Here is a 26,497-nt window from a genome sequence, read left to right on the forward strand (position 1 = left end):
AATTCATTGTTCTCCCACTCCCCAGGCCCTATGGGTTACATTCCAGTAAAAGTAAACAAAGCTTAACAAGGTGATAACGTGTGGGAGGATACATTTTGGACTTTGCAGAACCCAGAGTTTTGAGAAAGGGATTTGAGGTCTAAAACCACAGCCAGGTTTACAAATCCACAGTTCAAGCTGTTCCTGAATTCAAACAGCCCTATAAACACAGCAGAGTTGTTTATTTCTCTAAATTTAAAACAGCCCCGCCTCAGCTACAAGGACTAAGAGAAACAGGAGGGCAGCCTGTGCCTGCCCCACCCTTTCCCTGCCTTGATCAGGATGGCCGAGGAGGAGAAGCAGGATAGGTGTGTGTTTCTGTCCAGTTTGTCTCTGGGTCTGAGAGGCAACAGCTTCTCTTTGGAAGAAAGGTGTCTCTACAGCCCCAGCTACCAACTGGAATTGACTCAGGTGGGAGGGGAAGGTCCCAGGAATTCTAGTAACTGGGCACTGTCACAGATAACCAGCCTTTGAACGATGACTATGATGGGACCCGTGGTGACTATGATAGTGACCAGCTACTGGAAATCAGAACTATCAGAATTCTCAGGTCGTAAACTAGAGGCCTCTGAGCTCACCCTGCCCTGTGGCTGTGCCTGGTTTTGTAGGCATGGAGTTAAAATTTTTTGATTAGCTACCAGAGTTGAAAAATAGGACAATTTCACATAAAAACACAAATTCCCGGTTTCTCTTGAGAAACCTCCCTCCCTGTTCCGATTTCGTGGGGCTGAACGGAGGGGCCCTCTTTTGTGTTGGGCATTGCCCTTCAGCTCATCACTGACTTCTGACCCTTTGATCATTGGACCTGCTGGACATAGAGCATGTTAATGGTTTGGGCTCCAGGGCCAGGCGGCTTGGGTTTCAGTGGTGTTTAATCCTTTCTGTGGTGACCTTGGGCAACCACTTAACTTCTAGGTCCAAATTCCTTACCTGTAACATGGGTCAATCAAAGCCAGATTTTAGTTCCCTGCTATGGGGTTGTACTGAAGACTGGCATGTGGCCGGTCCAACACTGAGAAGCCCCCAGGGTCCTGTCCTGTATGGGCGCCTCCCCATGTGCCTCCTGTCCCCAGGATCGTGGTCCTCACTCCATCTGCCTGCTCAGATGTAACCCTCTGACAGGGGCTGACATGGTTGGACCAATCGTCATAATCACCCACAATCATGCATCGTTTACTTGGTGCCAGTGTTCTTGGACTGCAAGGAAATCAAACCAGTCCATCCTAGAGGAAATCGGTCCTGAATATTCATTGGAAGGACTGATGCTGAAGCTGAAACTCCAGTACTTTGGCCACCTGATGTGAAGAGCTGACTCACTGGAAAAGACCATGATGCTGGGAAAGATTGAAGGCAGGAGAAGAAGGGGACAACAGAGGACGAGAGGTTGGATGGCATCACTGACTCGATGGACATGAGTTTGAGCAAGCTCTGGGAGTTGGTGATGGACAGGGAAACCTGGCATGCTGCAGTCCATGGGGTCGCAAAGAGTTGGACATGGCTGAACGACTGAACTGAACTAAATTGAGTGTTCTAATCCCATTACATGTATTAACTCATTTCATCCTCAAAAAAAAAAAAAAAAAAAAGAGAGACAGACAAGAGCTCACATGGTATAGAGAGCTGTAAACTTTGGCTTCATGTTACCACCCTGTTGATAGCTTCTCGTGTGTCCTGGTTAGCTGGAGCCTTTGAAGGTATTTTTTGGGTGGCTACTTTTCTAGAGTATGGGCAGATACGCGGTGAAGCCAGGAAACCTCAAGTCAACTTTGACCCCCTGGGACCATGCTAGCAGGGGTCTTTATGTGGCGGATGCTGAGGGAGGTTGGGTATTTCTTGGTCCACATCCTTCAGTTTGGATTTCAGACAGGACCACCAAACATGGGTGTCATCCTAAGGATCACTGTAGGCATTTCTCCATTTTATTAACCATATCCTTTGCTCTGGGGGGTTTCCCTGGGGCCTCAATGAGCTTACATTTCTAGGTTTAAGGAGAACAGGATTTGAAAAGGAAAGTCCATCCAACATTTTTCAAATCAAACTCCACATGGCTTTTGAAGTAGGTGAGATGATTTCAAGTGCACTTTCAGTGATTAAACATTTCTTTTTTTTTTTTTGCTTTGCTGGGTCTTTACTGTTGCTAGAAGTCTTTCTCTAGTTGCAGAGAGCAGGGGCTACTCTGTAGTTGCAGAGCTGGGACCATATATATATATATACATATATATGTCTGGCTGTGCTGTGTGACTTGTGGGATCTTAGTTCCCTGACCAGAGATTGAACCCAGGCCCTGGCAATGACAGCACAGAGTCCTAACCACTGGACCACCAGGGAATTCCCTCAACACTTAAACAAAGAGAGAAACACTTCCCACACCCAGTCAAGCAGGTCAATTATTTTCATATTTGTGATTTCCCAATTCTCTTGTGGTCTCTGTTCATATTTTTGGCTGATTTTTTTTTTTTTTAAGAACGTTGTAGCAGACAGGGTTGAGGTTTGAACTTTTCAAAAAAGGATAAAACATCTGAGTAATTTAGCTGTTCCTTCTCCGAGTTCTCAGCTAGAACGTGGGATCTTCCTTCTCTGCCAGCTGCTCACTCTGACATTTTGAACCCATGACCTGCTTATCTTAGGGCTCTTCTCCATCTGCTCCACCAGTTTCTCTGAGCTGACTGTGTGACCTGCCTTTTGGCAAATTGTGCCTCCTGGGAAATTTCCTCATGGGCGTTGGGTGCAAATGGGAGAGAGGCTCTGGAGGATCCTTTGAGAGAGAAAGTCTATTTGAACATTAACCAAAGGAAGCACAGTCTGTGTTCCTTCAATACTGAGGCAATTCTCCTCCAACTCCCACGACCAGCAGTAATCCACATGAGGGGGGAGTCTTCCTGGAGTGTTCCAGCATCTTGTTTCACTGCCCTGTAAATCTTATTTTAATTTTATTGTTTTATTGGCTTTGCTGGGTCTTTGTTGAGGCATGTGGACTTTCTTCAGTTGCTTTGCACAGGCTTAGTTACCCCTCAGCATGTGGGATCTTTGTTTCCTGACCAGGGATTGAACGCACATCCCTTGCATTGGAAGGTAGATTCTTAACCAGTTGGAAAGTGGATTCTTAACCACTAGATCACCAGGGAAGTCCTCCCTATAGACCTTGAGGGCTCAGCTCCAGTGTGGCTCTTACAGAGATGAGTCCCACACCAGTTGCGTTCCTCTTTGCTCTCACAGGTTCCTGTATGTCCCCCTCTGTCCCTTGCATCTTTGGTGATGACCTGCTCATTATGTGACTTCCTTCTTGGACATTTAGCTCTGCAAGGGCAGGGACTCGTCTGTCTTAGTCACTGCTGTATTTTCAGGGATGAATATCAGCATGATAGATGCTTGATCCCTGTCAACTGAACAGATACATCTAGTCTGTCTTTCTGATGCTTAAATGCCTTTGAATCCTTCCCCAGCACATATCTGATGGGCCATTATTTGCATATCACCTGTGATGAGTCCTTCTCCATCCTGAATGGGCCATCCCATTTTTGCACCCCTCTGATACTTCTTTCTGATATTGGACTAAATTTGTTTTGAGTAATTACCTCTAATTCCACTTCAACTCTCAATCACCTTGAATGCCTGCCAGAAAGACCTTCTTCCTGTTTTACTTGTTAATTTTTCCTCCCTCCGGAAATGTACCCTTCTTTTTTCCCTCTTGTGCATTAGAGCTTCCACTGCTTATAAACACCAAGAAACCTGCTACAGCTCCATAGCAGCAGCTGGAAAATCTCAGCATCCATATTCTCTTCTCAGCATCGACAGGACTTTTTAGACTATTTGCATTAGGTTACTAACTTCAACTTTGCATTAAGTCATTAACTTCAATGCCATCAACAAAATGGTAAAATATTCTGAATGGTGTTTCAGGACAAAAATTTCCAGAAGGGCCTGATGGTTGGGCACAGATCCAGCTTCTGTCTTCCTTAGATGATTGGGGGTTTTAGGGATGTTTGAAAGCCTGATGGAGCTTCAGAGAGAAGTATTCATTCACCACGTCCATTTCACAGATGGGGAGACTGAGGTCCAGAGAAGGCACAAGATAGCCTAGAGTCACAGGATGATTTACTGCTGAGTTTCTTTAAGTATTGTTTCCAGACCATCAGCAGAAGAGTCCATTGCAGAGACTGCTAAAAATGGAATTTCTCAGTCTCCAGCCCAGGACCCACTGAATCCAAATCTGTGGACAGGGCCTGGAGATCTGAATTTTAACCCAGGCCCTCTGGGTGGTTTTCATGGACCAAATCTCAGAACTGCTCAAGGCTGACTCTAGCCCACAAATGTGTTTTGTTTGCTGGCATTATGTCGGTTCTCACAAATTTTCTATTTTAACAAGTTTTCTAAATTGTTTTTTGGCAGAATGTGTGCATGTTAAGTTGTTTTAGTCATGTCCAACTCTTTGCAACTCTATGGACTATAGCTTGCTAGGTTCTTCTGTCCGTGGGATTCTCCAGGCAAGAATACTGGAGTGGGTTGTCACGCCCTCCTTCAGGGAATCTTTCCAACCCAGGGATCGAACCTGCATCTCTTAACATCTCCTGCATTGGCAGGCAAGTTCTTACCACCAGCACCACCTGGGAAGCTTTTGGCAGAATGGGTGGGTTCAAAAAGACTGCCTAACTGTTTGCAGAAACAGAGCCTCTCTCACGGTGCTTTAAATGTTTTTTTTTAAATTAATACTCAACTTCCCTGAAAGATAAAATTCATTAAAAAATCTCTACTTCTGTCTTCTCTTGAAAAATCAGTAAATCCTAGTGTTACCCACCCTCCTGGCATCAGTTGGTTAGAGCTAAGGTGACTGTCCAATGGTCTCCAGGTTTCCTGAGTCCCTTAGACTCTCAGCTCTCTGGTAGTCCCTTGGACTCTCACAGCTTCCCTGGTAGCTCAGCTGGTAAAGAATCTGCCTGCAGTGCAGGAGACCCCGGTTCATGATTTCTGGGTCAGGAAGAGATTCCCTGGAGAAGGTATAGGCTACCCACTCCAGTATTCTTGGGTTTCCCTGGTGGCTCAGCTGGTAAAGAATCCACCTCTAATGGGGGAGACCTGGGTTCAATCCCTGGGTTGGGAAGATCTCCTAGAGAAGGGAATGGCTACCCATTCCAGTATTCTGGCCTGGAGAATTCCATGGACTGTATAGTCCATGGGGTCGCAAAGAGTCAGACACGACTGAGCAACCTTCACTTTCACTTTGGACTCTCAGCGCTCTGCTTGATGAAACTGAAGGGAAGTGGCCACTCACCTGTGGCTTTCTTAAAATAATATTGAGGAGAGAAATGGTGAGAGTGAAACAGAGTCCTACGGCAACAGATATTTCTAGAAGAAATTAGAGAGCCTTCTGGGGAGGCAGGAAGCATAGGCATGAGTAGCAGTTCATATGCAGGGCTTGATCTGACAAAGAGTGTGTCTGCAAGTTGAAAAATACAGCCTGAGCTGCCTACAGGAAATACGCTGGCGCTCTTATGGAGTCAGTGCCCCTGGGAAGACAGGCTTTTGAGTTTATGGCCTCTGTCATGTATATTAAAGTCAGAGAAACACTATTCTTCTGAGTCTCGGTCATCTTTTTCTCTGCATTTCATTGATCACTTCTCCTACCATTGCAAACTCAACTATGACTGAAGATGCAATTCCTCATCTTTCACCCAGGGTCTCTTCTGTTAACCAGGTTCTTCACCACTATGACATTTAGCTTTTTTTCTCTCCAAATTTTGCTCTTCGTTATATCATTTCTCCCACCCTATTTTGGTTATTGCTTCCTTGTAATCATGGAGCTGAGGGGAAAAAAAAAAAATCTAAGGATACAGTGTGGAAGCTTTAGCATCTTCACCACTTCTCTGTGTCAAGTGAGAATCAAGATATTTTTGGGAAAGACAATGAATTTTGGGCCATAGAGTTGATACCTTGTAACATTTCTACTTTATGAGTAAGGTCTCTTGCATTCACTTAACCATGTATATATAGCCTCACACTTTGCTCCTCAATTGTTCTGTAATTTTTAGGATGAATAAGAAAGTCTTAGGAGCCATTCCTAAGACTGTGTTTTAGCACCTGGGTCTCTGCACTCTTGAGAACAGGTGAGAATAGATCACTTGAAAGTTTTACTGAGGAAATGTACACAGCCAGACATAATTCTATCCTTACAGCCCTAATGTGGACAAAAAAAAAAAAAATGGCATGTCATCCCCTTAACTCAGCTTATATAATATAGACTATGAAGGCAGCAAGGCAGGATGTATTTATGCCAAGGAAGTCCAAGGGTGGGTTATTTACTTTAATTGGTTGAGGTTGAATGATGCAATTATCTAAATTTCCAGTCAAGCTAGAATGTTTTTAAGACAGTTTTTAAGATTCTCAAATTTTTCTCACTTTTAAATTTCTTTTACGATTTTTTTTTTTTTTTTTTTTTTTTACACGTAGCACCTGAACTATAAAACTTGGGCTTCCCTGGTGGCTTAGCTGGTAAAGAATCTGCCTGCCATGTGGGAGACCTGGGTTCGATCCCTGGGTTGGAAGATCCCTTGGAGACCCCCTGGAGAAAGGAACCGCTACCCGCTCTAGTATTCTAGCATGGGTTCATGGAGAATTCCATGGACTATAGTCCATGGTGTCGCAAATAGTCGGACACAACTGAGCGACTTTCCCTCACTCACTAGATTCAATTGAAAAGGAAACTTATCATCCCCAAGAACTGAAACCCAATTATCATTTTAAGTGGAAGATTCCTGTGTTGTTGAATTCCATGTGGGTACCAATTCCCACCAGAGGCTCTGAATTCGAGATGTGGCATTTCTTTGTTAAAACAGGGATTAGCAATTGTTACTTACATACAAATGGACTTTCTTCTCATCATAATCAGAACTGAAAGATGACTGAGAAGGGATTAGCATCTCATACTGTGATTCCTGTTGTATAAAGGCATGAAAGTGAAAGTGTTGGTTGCTCAATGGTGTCTGATTCTTTGTGACCCCATGGACTGTAGCCCAACAGGCTCTTCTGCCTATGGAATTCTCCAGGCAAGAATACTGGAGTGGATTGCCATGGCCTTCTCCAGAGGATCTTTCCAATCCAGGGATCAAACCCAGGTCTCCTGCATTGCAGGCAGATTCTTTACCATCTGAGCCACCCAGGAAGCCCATATAAAGGCATGATGATATGCTAAAATTCTCTTGGAGAATCTGTCCAAGACCAGAGTGACTGAAACTATCAACTCTTAGAAAGATGTAGGAAGAAATCATCATATTGCCCTGTACTCTGCTGAAATGGGGAGGTACAGATACACTTTAGGGTCTTAAGAAAAGTCAGAGTTAGGAATCTGATTCGATGGCAGAAGCTTGCTGATTGATTGCCACAAGGTGTCTGGTCTTTTCCCAGCTTAGCCAGAAAGCCCAAACCTCCCCATCACTGTCTCCCAGCCTGTGCTCTTTTAGAAGCACTCAGCAGGCGGCCACTCCGTAGAGATGCTCTGTTATCAGAACCCTGTACATTCCTCTCCTCCTGCACAGTGGCCACACCACATGGAAAACCCGCTTAGAATCCTACAGTTGGTAGATTCCCTTGATGTCTTCTATTTTTTCTACAAATAAAGAAACCAAGGCCCCAGTTCTGGAGGCTCTCTTGACCAAAAACTGGGAGAACATCCAACTCCCATGCCTGAGATACGCTGTAATAAAATTGGACTTTGAACCAGCCAGATCAGATTAAAGGCCTTCCCGACCCAGCAAAATCTCTTTTATTTTCTTTTATGAGATCCTTTTTATTTTGAGATAATTGTAGATGAACAGGCAGTTGTAAAAAGTAATACACAGTGATGCCATGTACTCTTTACCCTTTTTGATGAAGTTGAGTGGTTAAGTTGAGGAACTTGAGATGGGGACTGTCCTGATTGTCTGTGTGGGGCAGAGACATCACAGGAGTCCTTATAAAGAGAGAGGGCAGAGGGGCAGAGTCAGAGATGTGGAGATGGTTTAAAGATGGGGGAGGGGCTGTCTTCTTCACCCATTCATCTACGGATGGACTTTTGGGTCGTTTCTATGTCCTGTCTATTCTGAATAGTGCTGCAATGAACACGGGGGTGCATGCATCCTTTTCAGTTATAGACTTGTCCAGATACAGACCCAGGAGTAGAATTGCTGGATCCCATGGCAACTCGATTTTTAGTTTTTTGAGGAACGTCCATACTGTTCTCCACAGTGGCTGTACCAGTTTACATTCCCACAAACAGTGGAGGAGGGTTCCCTTTTCTCACACCCTCTCCAGCATTTGTTATTTGTAGACTTTTCAGTGGTAGCCATTCTGACGGGTGTGAGATGGTGCCTCACTGTAGTTTTGATTTGCATTTCTCTGATAATCAGCAATGTTGAGCATCTTTTCTTATGCCTGTTGGGATGGCCTTGGTTTTCATGCCCTCAACTCCTCACTCCAGAACGTTCTTGAGCCTGCTCTGCAGGCTCTGGGTGGTTCTCATGGAAACTTGCTTTCAGGCGGCTGACAGGTGTGGATGAGCTCATTTCATGCTCTCACATTGTAGGTGGACATGTGTCTCACGTAGGCTGAGGGCCACCTCTGTCTTGAACCAAGTCCTCTTGGAAACAGAAAAGAATAGAGCATCTCCTTACTCCCTCTTCCCTGGTGGCTCAGATGGTAAAGAATCTGCCTGCAATGTGGGAGACCCAGGTTCAATCCCTGGGTCAGGAAGATCCCCTGGAGAAGGGCATGGCTACCCACTCCAGTATTCCTGCCCGGAGAATCCCCATAGACAGAGGAGCCTGGTGGGCTACAGTCCATGTGGTTGCCAAGAGTTGGACCTGAGTGACTAACACTCACTTTGCTCCCTCTGCTCACCCTGCAGCAGCTTCCCCAGCACCCTCCCCCTGAATCTGTCACCCAAAGTGATGGTCAGGAAGGAGTGAGGAAGCCATGTGCACATCCTTGTGGTGGCCTTTGGTGGCCTTCAGGGTCAGGAAGGGGACTCATCCTCTATGCACAGTCATAGTCAGCTGAAAGTTTGTAAGCAATGGGAATTCAACTCAGCTAGGCTCGGGGGATTTATTGAGAGGCTCCAAGTAAGACTGTGTTCTGGTTATCGACTGCTGCATAACAAGCACTCCCAAACTTAACAAGTGAAATGCAATTTAGCATCACCTCTCACAGTTCTGGGGCTTGGCAGGGTTCTCTCATGGCTATAGCCATGGCAGCCAGGACTGGGTCCTCAGAAGGTGCCCCTGAGCTGGTTTCTCAAGACCACTTTCTTCACTCTCATCTGGCACCTCTGGCTCCTCTATGTGGTTTCTTTCTATACCAGCAGAGCCTGGACTTGTTCTGTGCTCCAAGAAGCTGAAACCTGAAGCTTCCGGACAATTAATGGCTGTCTCTGGAACCTGGCCAGGGCCACTTCTGACGTTTCTTCTTGGTCAGATCAGCCAGAGGGCAGGTGGAGAAACTGGCCTAAGTCTTGGAGGAGAATGGGAAGTCACATGGCATGAAAGCAGATGGGCTGGGAGATGCCGTGGCTTCTTCAGGAGATTCAGTCTACCACGACGATCTGGGTCCAGGTGCTTAGATGACATCACTGGAAGCTCGTGTCTCCATCACTTTGGCTGTGTTCTCAGGAGGGCTTTCCAGGTGTGATAGCAATGTCGACTCACAGCCTCCAGGAGTCCCTTTTATCAGCTGATGCATGGCCATCCCTGAACCAGTCACTGTGATTCAGACTGCTCCAGCCCTTGTGAGCCTGGGGCTGTGTAATCAGTCCGCTGTGTAATTAGTCCCACTTGACCTAGAGGACACAGAGGTTGGTGGGGGGGGGGGGGGGGGGTGGTGATTCTCCCCAAGAATGCTGTGCTGGGTGAGGAAGGATGGATATCCAGGCTGCTACATCACCTGTGGGTCTCCTTGCCCTCCCCGCTGGCCACTGCTCTGGTCTGCCTTGAGTTATGAACACGCAGGACATGGTGCCGAGTCTGTGGGTCTGGTCCTCTACCTGGAGAGATTCCCTGCCCATTCCTACCTGCTGCTTCTGCCCCACTCACCACAGACACAGAGATGATAGTGCACAGCAAGACTTCCGCATCTGTAGGCATTTTTCTCCTCCATGGAATTCTTGAGAAACTTTGTTGTCTAATTCAGTAAGTGAGCTCTCTCCCAAAGAACGTCATCTCCATGAGAGGATAGAGAGATGACAGTCGCAGATTCCAGAGCCAGACTGCCTGGTTCCAGTGCTGACTCCATCACTAGCTATGTGGCTTTAGACAAGTTACTTTACCTCTCTGGGCTTCAGTTTTCTCACTTGTCAAATGGGGACCATACTAATCCCTACTTCACAGGGTTGTTGGGAGGATTAAAAGAGTTAACTCATGTAAAATTCTTGGGACATTTTATCTTGAATGAAGTAAGTTCTTAAACAGTAGAACTTATTTTTCTTTTTAAAGTGTTCTTTATATAGCAAGGACATTTATTTCTTGCTTGTTAAATGTTTTACAAATATTTTTTTCCTGGGTTGTCATTTGTCTTTTGACTTTGTCATGGCTTTAAGTTTTTTGGCTTGCAGAATTTTATAATATTTATGCACTCAAATGTATCCATCTTTTCTTGGGACAGCTGGAATTTTTTTTGTTTGTTTGTTCTATCAAGAGAGAACTTTCCTCTCTTTACTTTTGGGATGGATGAGGATTTAATGCTCGTAAGAAGAAGAAAAGTGTTGAATCAATTTGTCAATACTGCACTTCTTTTTCCTTTAAACTTTTTCTTCTTTGTATTGACAATTTCAAGCGCAAGAAGCAAAGTTCCTGAAAATACTAATATTAGAGGACTCATTGCGAATCTTTGAAGACTCAATGAAGACGTAAATTGATGTTTAAATACAAGCTGTTCCTCAGAGAGAAATGATTATTTTGTCGGCCGAATGAACCAAAATGAAAAGCTTGGCTTGTAGAAACCATCATCTGCTTCGATCTTCCCTTACCTAAGGCGAAATTGAATGTTTTATGTTTAATTTTTCTTCCTGGAGAGAAAGACATTCCACCAAGACAGGATTGAGCGAAAGGAATTTTTCAATGCAGCAAAGTGTTTGGGAAAAAATGGACTTTTGTGAATCCCACTGGGACATTGTTTCATAACAGAAGTTTCACAATGTGCTGTGTTCGTGTCTCTGTGAAATTGGTTGTTTCTGAGTGGACAGGCAAAGCAAGAAGACTTGGGGTTTCGTTTTCGGGCTCTGTGCCCCTGCAGTGGATGGCAGACAGAAGACCTGGGGGACCCCGGGCCTGGGACTCCCCTCCACCTGGTGCCTTTGCAAAGGCAAAGAAGAACAGTGTCTGGGACAGCCCAGATGCTCTCTGGACAACCTACCAAAGTCCTGTCATTTAGTTGCAGTGACCCGTGTCCCAGGGCACTTTTGAGGACTTTTTTCTTTCCTCAATAGTCCTAAGAACATACTCCTGGAGACTTGAAACTCTGCTCTGCAGTCTCTCTGAGCCTCATCTATTATTTCACGTTTCATCTTTTTTTTAAAAAATTATGATATTGTTTTATGAATTTTTTAGAGACACGTGGTATTATGCTGTACATATTACTTTATTAGCTTTTAAAACGTATTTGTTTATTTTTGGCTGTGCTGGGTCTTTGTTGCTGCACATGGGCTTTCTCTAGTTGCGGCAAAGTGGGGCTGCTCTCTAGTTGCGGTGTGTGGGCTTCTCATTGAGGTGGCTTCTCTTATTGAGGAGCTCACGTTCTAGGGTGCACGGGCTTTAGTACTTGTGGTGTGAGCTTAGTTGGTCTGTGGTATGTGGTATCTTCCTGGACCAGGGATTGAACCTGTGTCCCCTGCATAGGCAGGTGGATTCTTAACCACTGAACCACCAGGGAGTTCCAGTCTTGGGCCTGTTTTTATCAGCCCTGAGTAACTCCTCTCTCAGCATCCCTGAAGCCTGGACTAGGTTGAGGGGGCCAAGGCTGCCTGATTTATTTCCAGCTATTACAAGCTGTGCCCAGCAGGTTGCATGCATTCTGTCTCTCTCACACTCACACAGTTTACTCTTGTGCAAAGAAAGGGTAAATGTTACTGGAGTTGGAGAAGCAGAGTGGGGGTGATTGGGCTCCAAAGGGCAATGACAGGAGCCTCTAGCTCGTCTGGCCTTTGTCAGCCCTCCCTGGGGAGCTTGCCCCCTCCCCTTCTCCTCCCTCCTCCCTTGTCTGCAAGGTGATCCTGGGTCAGGTCTTCACCATTAGGAGCTGGACTTGGCTGTCTTGGCTGCCAGGGCCTCCATGGGCCCTGCTTTGTTGGAAATGAACAATTATAGGTTTCATAACCTTTCAAAGTGGGCTTCCTCTTTGACTAAAAATGCTCTACTGGGAATCTATTGTAAAGGCATTTAATCTGAGATGTGCAGAGAGGTTTAGTTTCCAGTTCGGTTTGGGAAATTAAAACTTGAAGAAAACTTATAAAGACTTAGTCATGGGGAGGTTGCTGTTTAAAAAAAATCTACAGGACTTCCCTGGTGGTACAGTGGATGAGAATCCTCCTGTCAATGCAGGGGACATGGGTTCCATCCCTGTTCTGGGAAGATTCCACATGCCGAGGGGCAACTAAGCCTGTGGGCTGCAACTACTGAAGTCTTCGAGCTTAGAGCTGGTGCTGCTGCTGCTGCTGCTAAGTCACTTCAGTCATGTCCGACTCTGTGCGACCCCAGAGACGGCAGCCCACCAAGCTCCCCTGTCCCTGGGATTCTCCAGGCAAGAACACTGGAGTGGGTTGCCATTTCCTTCTCCAACGCATGAAAGTGAAAAGTGAAAGTGAAGTCGCTCAGTCGTGTCCGACTCTTAGTGACCCCATGGACTGCAACCCACCAGGCTCCTCCGTCCACGGGATTTCCCAGGCAAGAGTACTGGAGTGGGGTGCCATTGCTTTCTCTGGAGCTTAGAGCTGGTGCTCTGAAATTAGAGAAGCCCCCTAAATGAGAAGCCTGCACACCACAACAAAGAGTAGCTCCCACTTGCCGCAACTAGAGAAAGCCCTCGAACAGCAGTGAAGACCCAGTGCAACTAAAAATAAAATAAACATATAAAAACTTTACAGTTCTTGCTTGCTTATTTGTTGCTTTACTTATTGGGTGCACCAAGCAGTTTGCAGGCTCTTAGTTCCCCAGTCAGCGATTGAACCTGTGCCCTCTGCAGTGAGAGCAGAACCCTAAGCACTAGGTCTCCAGGGAATTCCCTACAGTAACTGTTTAGACTGTCATATTGTACAGTTAAAAACAAAGATGACATCAAGGCATATTTATGAACATTGGAAGGAGTCTATGATAACACAAGTATAAAAAAATGTGGCTTATAAACCAGTATGTATGAATTGGTTCTTTTCTTTGTAAAATGCTTATGGAAGAGGTTTTGGAAGGATCTGCCTTAATAGATGACATCTGTGCATCAGATTTTTTGAATCTAATCAGAGTCGGTCTCTAGTTTAGGGACCTTGGGCAAACCAGCCTTAGTTTCTTCATCTGTGTAATGGGGGTGATAACCTCATTTTGTAATATTAAAATTTTAAGAGGTATATGCTGTGTTTAGTCATGTCTGACTCTTCGCAAACCCATGGGCTGTAGCCCACCAGGCTTCTCCATCCATGGGATTTTCCAGGCAAGAATACTGGAGTGAGTTGCCATTTCCTTCTCCATATTTAAGAGGAGAGCATTTGTTTAAAACCCTTAGAAAAGTGTCTGGTACCCAGTGAGCTCTTAATAAATATTACCTGTTATTATTGTCTGTATTTTCTGCATTGAACATACATTGTCTCTAGAATGAGAAAAAAATTACCTTTTGAATGAAAATCAAAAAGCAGGGAGACCGACCTGCTTCTATGAGGTTAAGGCCCATTCACTTTTCATTAATAATAACCTCACGTCTTTCCTGTCCTCAGGGGTCTCCTTCTCTTTTTTCTGGAAGACACAAGGAGAACAGTCCACATCAATCCCTTCTGCCTATGGAGGACAGGTCATTTCCAACGGGTTCAAAGTCTGCTCCAGGGGCGGCAAGGGCTCAGTGGAGCTATACACGCATAACAAATCTGTGACATGGGAGGCCAGCTTCAGCCCCCCAGGTAAGGGCGCCACTGGCCTGAGAGATGCTCGGGGAGGTCGGAGAGAGGGGAAGGCGGGAGGAGTTCCGGTGTCCCGCCCCCTCCACCTCCTGATAGGAAGCGGATGAACCCAATGGATGTAGAGCTTCGGGGCGCTGTCCTTGGGGCACGTGAGCCCCTTCTTCGTCCAAGGGGCTGCTTGGGAAGACTCACTGGAAAGGGTGAGATAGCATCGTTTGCTTAGATGTCTGCCTGGTTAGCTAAGGGCCAGGATTCCGTCTGACTGCAGACAGTGTTACCGCGTCACGTTACTTAGTGCACGGGAGCCTCAGTTTCCGTGCAGTGAAGATATTAACGACACCTCGCTCACAGGCTGGAATATAGCTCTCGGCCCAGTGCTTATTGTTTCTCCTTTTCCTGTCTTCCCCTCTTTTTCCTGCATCTTCCTTTTGCCTTCTCCTCCTCCTCTTCTATTCCTTTCCTTTCCTCCATCTCTGGCCCTCCTCCTTTTTAGTGGTGCAAACTTGCAAATGTTTCGACTTTGATGTGAAAAAGCCTTTGGAAAAGAGGGGCTGATGATTGAGGGAAAGAAAGGATGCTGGAGGAGAGGCAAGGGCACCAGGCAGCGAGGGGCCCCAGGATTCAGGAAGGATGCTCCAGGACCTGGGAAGCGGAGGTGGAGGGGCGGGGAGCTGGGTGTGTGCAGATGTGCCTGAGATCCTAGGTGGGTGTTGGGAGGCCACATGGTTCTGTTCCACAGATTCCTGTTTTCTCGGGGGCACAGTGCGATCCTAGCTGACCAGGCAGGAGGGCAAAGGTGTGGAGCAGGCACCTGGGGGAGGCTGGAGGTCTGTGAACTAAGATGGAGAGAGGTGACCAGGGACTCAGAGCATCTTAAGGTAGCATGGAGGGGGCATCCAGTCCAGACTAGAGACTAGGAAGGGAATCTCACAGGTGGAAGGCAAACTGAGAGTCTAGAATGGTCTCCTCCAGGAGGAAGTGACGACATCCCTGACCTAGTTAAGGAAAACTCATTTTCTGGACCACTTCAAGGAAGGCTGCGTGTCTCCATTTTTTTTTTTTTAAAAACATGGAGCCAAGCAGCCTGGGTCAGGTCTCGCTCTGTACCCTCTCTGCCAGCTGTGTGGACCCAAGTGCCTTACTCACCCACCCTGTATCTCAGCATCCTCATCTGTATCGTCAGCACAGTGACAGTATTAGGTCAAAGGGCGACTGTGAGAGTGAAGTGAGTTAACACGAAAGGAACCTAGAAGAGAGCGGTGCCCAGGGAATACCGAATGCATCTGCCTGATTCTGCTGGTACTATAAGCTGGGGTCAGGCTTGTACCTCTGGAAAAGGGGCAAATTCAGTGCGTGCAGACTTCGAGAGAACTTTGCATGTCTGCCCTCTCTGATTCTCAGGGCCAGAAATCGTCTCTGCCTCGCCTCTCCTTACTGACGTGCATGTCCTGCACCTTGTTCACAGCTCTTATCATGTTCTAACTGCTATCAGTCTCTTATGTAACAGTCTGATCTCCTTGCCCCTTTGGGGCTGACACAGTATCAGGTACCGAGAAGTTTTCTTGGTATGTTTTAAGGTCAAATCTATTGAACCCTGATTGTTCATCTACCCAGAGAAATGGGGAGAATTGTAAATATTTCTGCCTGATATTGTGCTCTTATTTGTTCCTTGAAGGTATTTTCACATTCAAGGACAATGATACTTTTCTAAAAATTATGAAATGAAGAGAAAAATTTTTATTTTATTTAAAAAAATTTATGTATTTATTTACTTTTGTCTGTGTTGGGTCTTCAGAGAAGGCAATGGCAACCCACTCCAGTACTCTTGCCTGGCAAATCCCATGGACTGAGGAGCCTGGTAGGCTGCAGTTCATGGGGTCGCTAGGAGTCGGACATGACTGAGCGACTTCACTTTCACTTTTCACTTTCATGCATTGGAGAAGGAAATGGCAACCCACTCCAGTGTTCTTGCCTGGAGAATCCCAGGGACGGGGGAGCCTGGTGGGCTGCCGTCTCTGGGGTCCCACAGAGTTGGACACGACTGAAGCGACTTAACAGCAGCAGCAGCAGTGCTGGGTCTTTGTTGCTGTGTGTGGGCTTTTCTCTAGTTGCGGTGAGCAGGGATGTTGCTAGCCAAAATCCTGGACTTCTCTACCCACCAAAGCTGAATAAAAAAACAATATGAAAGCAGAGTTTGAAAGAAATAGAAAGGTGGCTTTAATTCTCAGCCAGCAGAGAGGGTAACACAGTAGGCTTATACCTTAAGAATTGTGCGCCCCCCCTCCATGAGGAGTCTAGGGGTTTATATAAGGCAAGGGCTCACAGTCAGGAGTCAGTGATGAGGAACAAAGGTGAGAGGATCTTGACTTCTTCCTCTTGCATTGTTTCAAAGACTGTCATAAACTGGCTTCAGTAACCCAGTCATTGAGTCTGGCAGTTGGGTGGCTCTGTGGCCTTCTTTATGATATGTAACTACAAGGGGAAGGGTGTTGTAAGGATAAACACCAGATAAGGGATGTATTTAGCATAGAGTCAAAGGAAAAAAATGTGAATTGTAGCTTCTGCAGAGTTAGGAGGCAGAAGAGTGAACTTAGATACAGACATGCAGAGTTAAGAGCAACTGAAGTAAAAAAAAAACTAGGAATATTCAGGCCTGCTCACTGTTCCCTTTATCTTCTTTGTTCTCAGGAAAGTGAAAGATAAAAACTCATTCTCTTTTTTCCTTTTCACTGCAACAGGGGCTACTCTCTAGTTACAGTGTGTGAGCTTCTCATTGTGATGGCTTCTCTTGTTGGAGAGCACAGTCTCTAGGGCTCGTGGACTTCAATAGTTGCAGCATGTGGGTTCAGTAGTTTTGACCCAAGAGCTCTAGAACGCAGGCTCAATAGTCGTGGAGCATGGGCTCAGCTGCCCTATGCCATGTAGTGTCTTCCCAGACCAGAGATGGAACCCATGTCCCCTGCATTGGCAGGTAGGTTCTTTAACCACTGGACCACCAGGGAAGTCCTGACAGTGATACTTTGGACCTATCTGGGATCCATGCTCTCCTGAGACTGAAGTTTAGAAAGTTGCCCAATCCTGAGCGAGAAGCCTGGGGTAACTGCTTATACATCCTATAAAGGGCCTATTTCAGCAGCAGGTCACTGGGTGCATCTGAACACTCACTACACAATGAAGTGAGGCTCTCTGTGGGGCCAACTGGTGTCAAAGTCTGGCGAAATTTCTTCTTGTGGGTCATTGTGGTTCTCATGCCAGAGCCATGAGTCACCACCAAGGCTCCTGATGAAGGGTCTAGAGGAGCCAGGAGTGGTCTGTCCTCCCCCAGGCTGCCATCACATGCTCAAGGTCAGGGCGGAGTTGGGTACCGGTGGCCTGAGGGCTGAATCAGGCTCTCAGGTATGTCTCACTGACCTGCCTGGGGGTGGCCTAGGCTGGATTAAAAAATATTTTTGAACAAGTTAATTTTTTAAAATAAGCTCTCCTTTTTAAAAGTTTGCTTCCCTGGTGGCTCAGACGTTAAAGCGTCTGCCTGGAATGTGGGAGACCCAGGTTCAATCCCTGGGTTGGGAAGATCCCCTGGAGAAGGAAATGGCAACCCACTCCAGTATTCTTGCCTGGAGAATCCCATGGAGGGAGGAGCCTGGTAGGCTACAGTCCATGGGGTTGCAAAGAGTCAGACAGGACTGGGGGAGTTCACTTCACTTTCACTTTCATTTTTTAAAAGTTTTTTAATTATTATTTTTTTGACATGTACACACTGGACTGACCATTAGTTATTTTCATTTAACTTAAAATGGCAAAGGATATCTTTGAACAGGCTTCTGGGCTTTGGGGAGTGAGAGTAACTTCTTTCCTGAGCTCCTAAGACTGAGGGAAGTCAGATGTGTATTATGACCTGTGTGTGTGTGTTAGTTGCTCAGTTGTGTCCGACTCTTTGTGACCCCATGGACTGTAGGCCACCAGCCTTCTCTGTCCATGGAATTCTCCTGGCAAGAATATTGGAGTGGGTTGCTATTCCCTTCTTCAGAGAATCTTCCCAACCCAGGGATCGAATCCAGGTCTCCTGAATTGCAGGCAGCTTCTTTACCATCTGAGCCACCGGGGAAGCCCATATTATGACTTAGGACTCAACCAATGACCTACTATTGTAAGGGAGAGAAATGTGTATAAAACTAGGATAACCACTGAGTGTGGAGCTCGAACCCACGTCTTCAGAAGGGTGTGTCTGCTCTTTCCCAGGCCACTATTGGACTCACGTCCTGTTTACATGGAAGTCCGAGGAGGGCCTGAAAGTCTACGTCAACGGGACCCTGAGGACCTCAGACCCAAGTGGAAAAGCGTCTCCTGCCTACGGGGAGTCCAATGATAACCTCGTGCTGGACCTGACCAAGAGCTACGAGAACAGAGCTTTTGACGAGTTCATCATCTGGGAACGGGCTCTGACACCGGATGAGATCGCCATGTACTTCACAGCTGCCATTGGTCAGTGAGAGGGGAGGGGCTGCAGGCCGGGTGTGACGTCTGGGGGGCGGGGACTTTCCTATCTACCGCCCCTTTACCCGCAGCAGATAGTTCTCTGCTCTCTCCTGCTGGGCTGTTGGTACTGCAGGGTGAATGCGTCCTGATCAGTTTTTTCTAGAACCCCTTCTCCCTAAGATGGAGGAATTCATAATTTACCAGAAACACACTGAGGCGAATATTCTCACGCTGGTCACCAGGGAATTTTTGAAGTTTGTGTTAGGTGGTTATGGAAAGTTTTGGGAAGCAAGTGTTCCCGGTCCATTTGATGCACAAATATTTGCCACATCCCTTCCGCGTGTCAAACTCACCCATGGACCCTCAGAGAGCACCCCTGCCCACCTCCGTTCCTGCTCAGCACAGAGCGGTGGTTCAGATCAGGGAGCTGGTGGGCCGGCAGACCTGGTTTCAAAGTCTCATGCAACCACGATGAGCCGTGGGACTTGGGAAGTCACTTTGTTAAAAAATTGAGCTAAAATTCATGTAGTGTGAATGTCACCTTTTTACAGTACACGATTCAGTGGTACTTACTATGTCCACATGTTGTGCAACCATCCTCCCCAGAGAAACCCAGCCCCCATGAGCTGTCCTCCCCATTTCCTCCTCCCCTGCCCCTGGCAATCACTAACTTACCTTCTCTGTGGATTTACCTATCCTGGATAGTCCGTATAAATGGAGTCATATAATATGTGACCTTTTGTGGCTCAAGTGATGTCACTAGGGAATCTGTTTTGGACTTTGCCTTCTTTTGTTTTCTTGTGGTGCCAGGATGGCTGCCATTCCCTCCAGGAGCACAGTCCTCCCCCCCACCACCCTATCCCCACAAAACCTTAGCAGGAAACAAGGAGCTTCTTTTTTTTGTCATCCACTACAACCCGGCTGGCCATCACTGTTGTTGGCCCACACTGACCACGAACCAATTACTGTGGGTGGGGATGTGGAATATTCTGATTGGCTTAAGCCTGGCTCACAGTCCACCCCACTGAAATGGCAGTGAGGTCAGGGCTCCCCCCACCAGTCCCCCTCCAGAGCACAATCAGGGCACTGACCTCGGAGCCACTGTGCAAGCAAAACCAGCCTATATCCACAGCAGCCTCTGATGTCTCCATCTTTCACTGAGAAAACAGAATTCACTCCCTTTCACAGAGGTGACACAAGACAAAATATACCGTCCTTTAGGACGAAAAAGGATATCAATCAACAGCAGTTTATTGCCTAAGATTCCGAGATTTGTCACCTAGAGACCAAGATAGCATCTGTACTTGTGTTATTGAGAGTCTCAAACGACTTCTGCCTCCCCAGGAGCTTACTGTTTTAGCATCACTGGAAAGAGGCTTTAATGTTCCTGGCCCTTTTAGCTGTCACAGCAAAACCTGTCACCAGGACATCTCTGGCCTCAGGGATGTGGCCTGTCAGTCTCCTCATCCCCACCTCCACCCCACCCCTCCACCCCCCTGCTGCCACAGTGCAGTGTGTCAGGAAGTCCCTGCAACTGAATCACGTGTGTGTGTTCACCCTCACTCTTCACATTTGGGGAGGGCTCTGTGCGATTTTGGGAGACTGGAGAAGTGTTCTCTTAATACTTGTGTATCCTGGGGGCTTCAGGCCCTACCTTTACTGAACCAGAACTGGACTCCTAATCCCACATCACTTTGGGGATTTGGTTCTGAAGACAGAGGCCATGATGTAAATCCTGTATTGAAAAGTGTCCCTCAAAGACCCCTAAAGACCTGGTGTGGGGCTCCTGGACCATTACTTAGTCCAGCTCAGCTGGGTTCAGGGCAGCTGTGCTCAGACAACTGAGGCTGAAATCCAGCTGCTGTGGTGCTGTGCCCACAGGACAGGGTAGAACCTGTTCTTTGCATAAAGATCTGTCTGTACATGAAGCTGTGAGCTAGGCTGCAGGTGCCCAAAGGGAGAGCATTTCCCTGGGTGACCTGTCTGGAGGGGGCCCTTCTCCTAATCCCTTAGCTGGTGACAAAGAGGCAGAAAACATTAAATCATGGCGCATGTTTTGTCTTGTTTCTTTTTGCCTGTGCTGGGTCTTCGTTGCTGTGCACGAACTCTCTCTGGTTGTGGTGAGTGGAGGCTACTCTTCCTTGCGGCGTGCAGGCTTCTCATTGTGGTGGTTTCTCTTGTTGCAGAGCAGGGGCTCTAGGCGAGAGGGCTTCAGGAGTTGCAGCTCGAGCACTTAGTTGCCCTGTGGCATGGGGGAGCTTCCGAGACCAGCGGTTGAACCTGTGTCTCTTGCATTGCAAGGTGGATTCTTAACCACCAGACCACCAGGGAAGTCCCATGGCTACATCTTTGGTTTTGGATGTCTTTCTGATTGTGGGCCTTTATAACTGACCACATGGGGTCTTTGAATAGAATCCTTGGGATGGGAGGGGCTCAAGAAGATGGTCTCCCCACCACTGGACTGGGTTCCAGTGTCATCTTGCTGGAAGGGAAGGGGCCAGGTTCCCTGTCTGTCCCAGCCCAGTGATTCACAACCCTCTGTATTTTATGTCTAACTAGTCCACAGGGTGATAGAAATCCATTTCTTTTGCTTTTTTATTTATTTGAAATTGGTGCAAGCTTGTATGAAATCATCTTTTTATATGATGTTTTGCCTGAAGGGTGTTTCCAAGCAATTTAGACTATAAATAGAAAAATAATTTGATCTGTGAAAATCCATACAATCTCCCCATTTGGCTGATTTATTACACTTTTATCTTTCCAGAAACATTCCTACTCACAGCGTTCTCAGTGTCTCTTAGTTTGTGTCTGAAACTGATAGATTTTTGTTAAAAAAAAACCAAACAGGCCTTCCTGAAGGTGAACGAAGTGACCATGTTTCAGTCCTTAATTAAGTATTATTATTATTTTTTTTTTTTTCCAGGAGAGCAGCTTTCGCTGTCTTCAACATCACCCAGCTTCTCCGTGACACCCACAGTGAACACCATGGTGAGCAGATGTGTTTAGTTTTGCCCCCCATCTTGGTGATGTCTTTTTGCTTGGACTATGTGCCAGGAGAGTGGGGATCCCATTAGACTGACTGGCTCTATCTTGGTAGCCAGCGTTAGCACTAATTCTTGACGCTCAACATGACTAAAGGGAAGACCCTTGGCTCCCCGTGACCTGTAGCCTCAGGTGCCCACATGGAGTCAACAAGACTTACCAGGGATCACCCAACATGAGGCTGTTTCTTGGTGCACTTGGCACCATGACTGGAGAGCGAGAAGGAGGTGGCCTGGACACTTAGCTTCTCTCTGCACCATCTTCTTCTGATGTTTGAGGAAGGGTCCATTCCTTTAGAAAGTGTTCCCTTCTGATATGAGCATTTGTAATCAATCAATTTTCCTTCCATGAGAACTCTAATGTAATAGTGAAGGAACAGACTCTAGAACCACCTGTTTGGGTTCAAATCCCAGTTCTCTCATTTATTTCTGCATAAGCCTCTCCATGCTTAGTTTCATCTATCAATCGCGTGTGTATTTCATGAGGTTGTTGTAAGGATGAAACATTAATATATGTTAAATGGTCGCAAGAGCATATAGGAAGTGCTGTCATCATGATTATTATGGTGTGAGAAGTATGAGGCCCAAAGGACAGACTGAACTTCTGTAGACATCTTGGCTTTAGTTCTTAACAGGAACTTGTGTCACTGATTTCTTCAGGCGCCCACCGATGCCTACCATCCCATCATAACCAACTTGACAGAGGAGAGGAAAAACTTCCGGCGTCCTGGAGTTGTTCTGAGTTACCTTCAAAATATGTCCCTCAGCTTACCCAATAAATCCCTCTCAGAGGAGACAGCATTCAACCTCACCAAGGTAAAGGCTATGTGATTTCTGTGCCTAGTAGATCAGGGATGGCAAACTGCCAGACCATGGCTGACAAGTGTGTCTTGTTTGACCTACATGGAGCTGAAAAAATCAGAAGCTTTTATATAGAAGCCTGGATTTCAGAATTCTCATGAATAGCCAGACGGCGTGGACTACACACTGTGTAGTCAGCTCTACACAGCTCGGTGGAACTTCCTTCAGATGAGACTCGACTCTTCATCTCCTTTTCCCAGTGTCCAGCCAGGCTGGCCTGTCTCTCCATCTGCCTGGTCCCTTCGCATGCCTAGTCGCTTTAGTCATGTCCAATTCTGTGACCCTATGGACTGCAACCCACCAGGTTCCTCTGTCTGTGGGATTCTCCAGGCAAGAATACTGGAGTGGGTTGCCAAAGCCCTCCTCCAGGGGATCTTCCTGACCCAGGGACCAAACCCAGGTCTGCACTGCAGAAAAATTCTTTACTGTTTGAGCCACCAGGGGAGCTCCACTTGACCCCTGTAGGCATTTGAATTTGCAACTCTGGCTCCAAACTCTGCTACCTCCCTTGGCAACAGCTAGAATGCAGAGTTGAGTCTTTGGCAGATTTAGCCATGGGGTCATAGTGTGACCCCAATGCTGTGACACGTATCTCAATGGGAATTCCCAAAGTTATTGAAAACACTTAGTGAATGCACTGTGTATGGCACGAGAACCAAGGTACTTTCTCTTTACATTCTCCTTAAGATCTTTCCAGGTCAAGGTAGAGGAGGATGCTGGGCTTGTATGCGCCTGATAACTTCAATCTCAGCACAGGGCTCTTGGCTGCTGATATCCAGAGAAAAGGAATGTGAGACTATTATACTTCAAAAGTGTAGATAAGGGTTAAAAGCAGGATGTATAGGGTCTGATTGCTGGGCTGAACATCTCTCTGCTGGTTACTTACTGTGCACCCTTGGTCAAGTTACTTTATATCTCTGCCTCACTTTGCTCATCTGAGATATGGGGAGATAATAGTACTTACTTTATTGGGTTCTTAGAAGGCTCCTATGTGCATAGTATGACTCTGGCACTTTTTAAGAGTTCTCAATCCTTCCTGGTTTCCTTGCTGATGACAAACCCAAAGAAGCAGCCAAAGAAGCACGGGAAAGCGTGTGTTCATTAAACAAGACGTCTTGATTTGCTAGGAGGCATTTGTCCCAGTAGCTCTCCTGCCCAGGTGAGAGAAGCAAGAGTAAGCCTTCTCAGATTTCGTTCATTCATTCATAGAATGTGGTAAGTTCTGGGGATCCAGGATGACCAAGAACTACTTCCTGCTTCCAAGAGGCTCAGGACTGAGAGGGTGAAGATGGACCATGGAGTCTGAAAAGTGTCCTGAGCTGCAGCCGCTCAGTGACTCTGGAGTCAGGCAAGCCTGGGTTTAACCCTTAGATCTACGCTGTTTTCAAGCCTCAGTTTCCAAGTCTGTGACATAGGGATACTTCGATGACCCAAGTCTGTCTCTGTTAGAATGGTTTTGGTTGCAAGTAAGCAGTAATATGACCAAGTATTGTTAAAATAGGGGCATTTAATTGCTTCACTCCAGGTTTGATTACTTCAGTCTTTCAGCAGGCGTCTAGGTGGCAATTGCAGTTCCCTTGGCATTCTGTTCTATTTCCAAGTGACTTAAATGGCTCCAAACACCACACCTCACTGACAAAGACCAGGAGGAAAGGGAAAGGCAGGGGGCACTTCTGTCTTTTCAGGGCAGGAAATTCTTTCCCGTGGTTCCCCTGCAGTTCCCCTGACATGACCACGCCTAGACCAATCACCAGCCAAGGGAACGGAACTGGCTTGGTGGCTCAGCCAATCATATGGAGAAATGGGCGGGGCCAAGACAGCCCTGTATAAGCACTTCCAGGCTTCCTGCAGGAAGCACTTCGGGTTCTTCAATTGAGCTCAGTGGGTGGGAGTGAGGCTACCCAGAGGGAGGGTTGAGGCCCTTCTATAGTCTTGCAGGGATGTCTATATGGGAACATAAAATTCCATGCAAGTCTACACAGGAAACTGTTAAAGCTGGGTGATTTACTCTTTCAACTCCCCTGTTTCCCCTCAGATACATTGGACAGTGTCAGAGGTAGCAAAATCAAATGCATTCAGGAGCCAGAGGAACAAAGTAAATGGATATTAGGTCGGACAGACAAGAAGGAGGAGTAGAGACTGTGGCTCACCGGGAATACCCACCCATGGGGAGTAGCAGTGAGCTTCTAGAGAGCCTCCTGATTTTAACCATTATGTTTACTTCTTCTGATTTCGCAAGCAAAGCAAAAACCCAGAATTTTAAAATGGAATCTCACCCATTAAAAAAAAAGAAAAGTGGGCAGCTAACAAATTTAAAAGCAGTTGTGTACAAACCAAATAAAAGACCTTTATGAATCGGATGCAGCCTGTGGCTCATCAGTTTTAAACCTCTGGTGGGGGCCGTGTGGGGATGGATACTTGACTCTGAGTGTCCTGTAGAGGAATCATGTGGATTTACCCCAAACCCCACCAATTGGGATTGAATGAGAAATAAATATCTTTGGCATTCATTAGCCAATTTTCCACGATGTTTTGACTTCTCACCACCAATAGTTGAACAAGAAAGTGAAAAGGAATTTCTTATGCTGGGTAATAAGGTGGCCATTAGCCACACGTGGCTCTTGAATACTTGAACTGTGGCCAGTTCAAATCAAAGTGTAAATACACACTGGAGCTCTAAAGTTTAGTGTAACAGATGAATGTAAAATATCAAACTGGTGGTTCTTATATTGATTGCATGTTGAAGCGATATTTTAGCTATATTTGGCTAAGTAAAATATATTATTAAAAAGTAATTTCACCTATTTTCTTTTAACTTTTAAAAATGTGGCCACTAGAAAATCTAAAACAAAAATTTGGCTTGCATTATATTTCTATTCAAATGAACTGCTCTAGATCAGGAGTCAGTGATGTAAATACTTGCCACTGACTAATGAGTGTCACCTGGAGCAAATAAGATACCATCTATCAAAGTGCTTTGTAAATATAACCTGATGCACTGATGAGAGCTATTTTCGTTTACTGCTGTATATATGCAAAACCCAGCCTGTGGTTGATGGAGATGAGAAAATGAAAGGTCTTATGATTTTGAGGCTTAAGAATATATGCTAAGCAGTGTCATCCTGTCTGCCTTTAGACTTTCTTAAACACCGTGGGAGAGGTTCTTCGTTTGCCCAGCTGGACTGCTGTATCAGAGGTAAGAGAAAAGAACATTTTGGTCTTCAGAAGTACCTTGGGAACCATTTTGTCTTCCTTGAAGTGGCATAAATATGGCCCAGTTCACATCTATAAGAGAAATGATGCATCTCTCAGTCATGAGATCTGGGATATTAGAGCTCATTTTGACAGGATATGTGATTAATTTTCAATGCTCTGTTTTCTCTGTGGATCAGAGCTCTGCAAACATCAGTACATGGTGCTGTCCTCAACTCAGAGCAGGGAAATGGTTGGATTTCTTCATGAGGAATGTATGCTTGTTTATCATTTTAGTAGTTTTTTTTTTTTTACCATCACATTGTCGTTGAATGATAATAAAACATATTTGATTAAAGATCACTGTATTAAATGAGAAAAGTCAAACGTGTGACAATATACACTTCATGATTATGAATGATTATACGTAGAAATCAAAGCAGCTTCTCCTTTTCTCTGTACTCTAAAGAATTAGGAGAATGAAATGCTTTCTCTTTTCTTTTTAAAAATAACTTTCCTGATTTTACTTATTTAAGAAATAAAACAAGTGAATATGTTTGGAGTAGTTAGAAAATGCAGATAAATACATATAAAATAAAAATCACCTGAAATTCTCAGACTGAGTGATAATGATTTTTCATATTCTTATATATATGTGAAAGTGAAAGTGGAGTCGCTCAGTCGTGTCTGATTCTTTTCGACCCCATGGACTATAGCCTACCAGGCTCCTCCATCCATGGGATTTTCCAGGCAAGAGTACAGGAGCGGGTAG

At 45.9% G+C, this 26,497-nt stretch overlaps 1 protein-coding gene across 1 annotated transcript in view; it reads left to right on the plus strand.

The window, feature by feature from the left end:
* GPR133 (G protein-coupled receptor 133) overlaps window positions 1-26,497 on the plus strand; it is a 177,706-nt gene that overhangs the window by 15,515 nt on the left and 135,694 nt on the right. The window contains exons 6-10 of the mRNA XM_010852442.1: window positions 13,976-14,155; window positions 18,395-18,637; window positions 21,555-21,619; window positions 22,333-22,488; window positions 25,670-25,729. Of these exons, the coding sequence (XP_010850744.1) occupies window positions 13,976-14,155; window positions 18,395-18,637; window positions 21,555-21,619; window positions 22,333-22,488; window positions 25,670-25,729 (704 nt within the window). The remainder of the gene's footprint in view (window positions 1-13,975; window positions 14,156-18,394; window positions 18,638-21,554; window positions 21,620-22,332; window positions 22,489-25,669; window positions 25,730-26,497) is intronic.

This window comes from Bison bison, unplaced genomic scaffold, assembly GCF_000754665.1.
Source record: "Bison bison bison isolate TAMUID 2011002044 unplaced genomic scaffold, Bison_UMD1.0 scf7180017864312, whole genome shotgun sequence".
Taxonomy (NCBI): domain Eukaryota; kingdom Metazoa; phylum Chordata; class Mammalia; order Artiodactyla; family Bovidae; genus Bison; species Bison bison.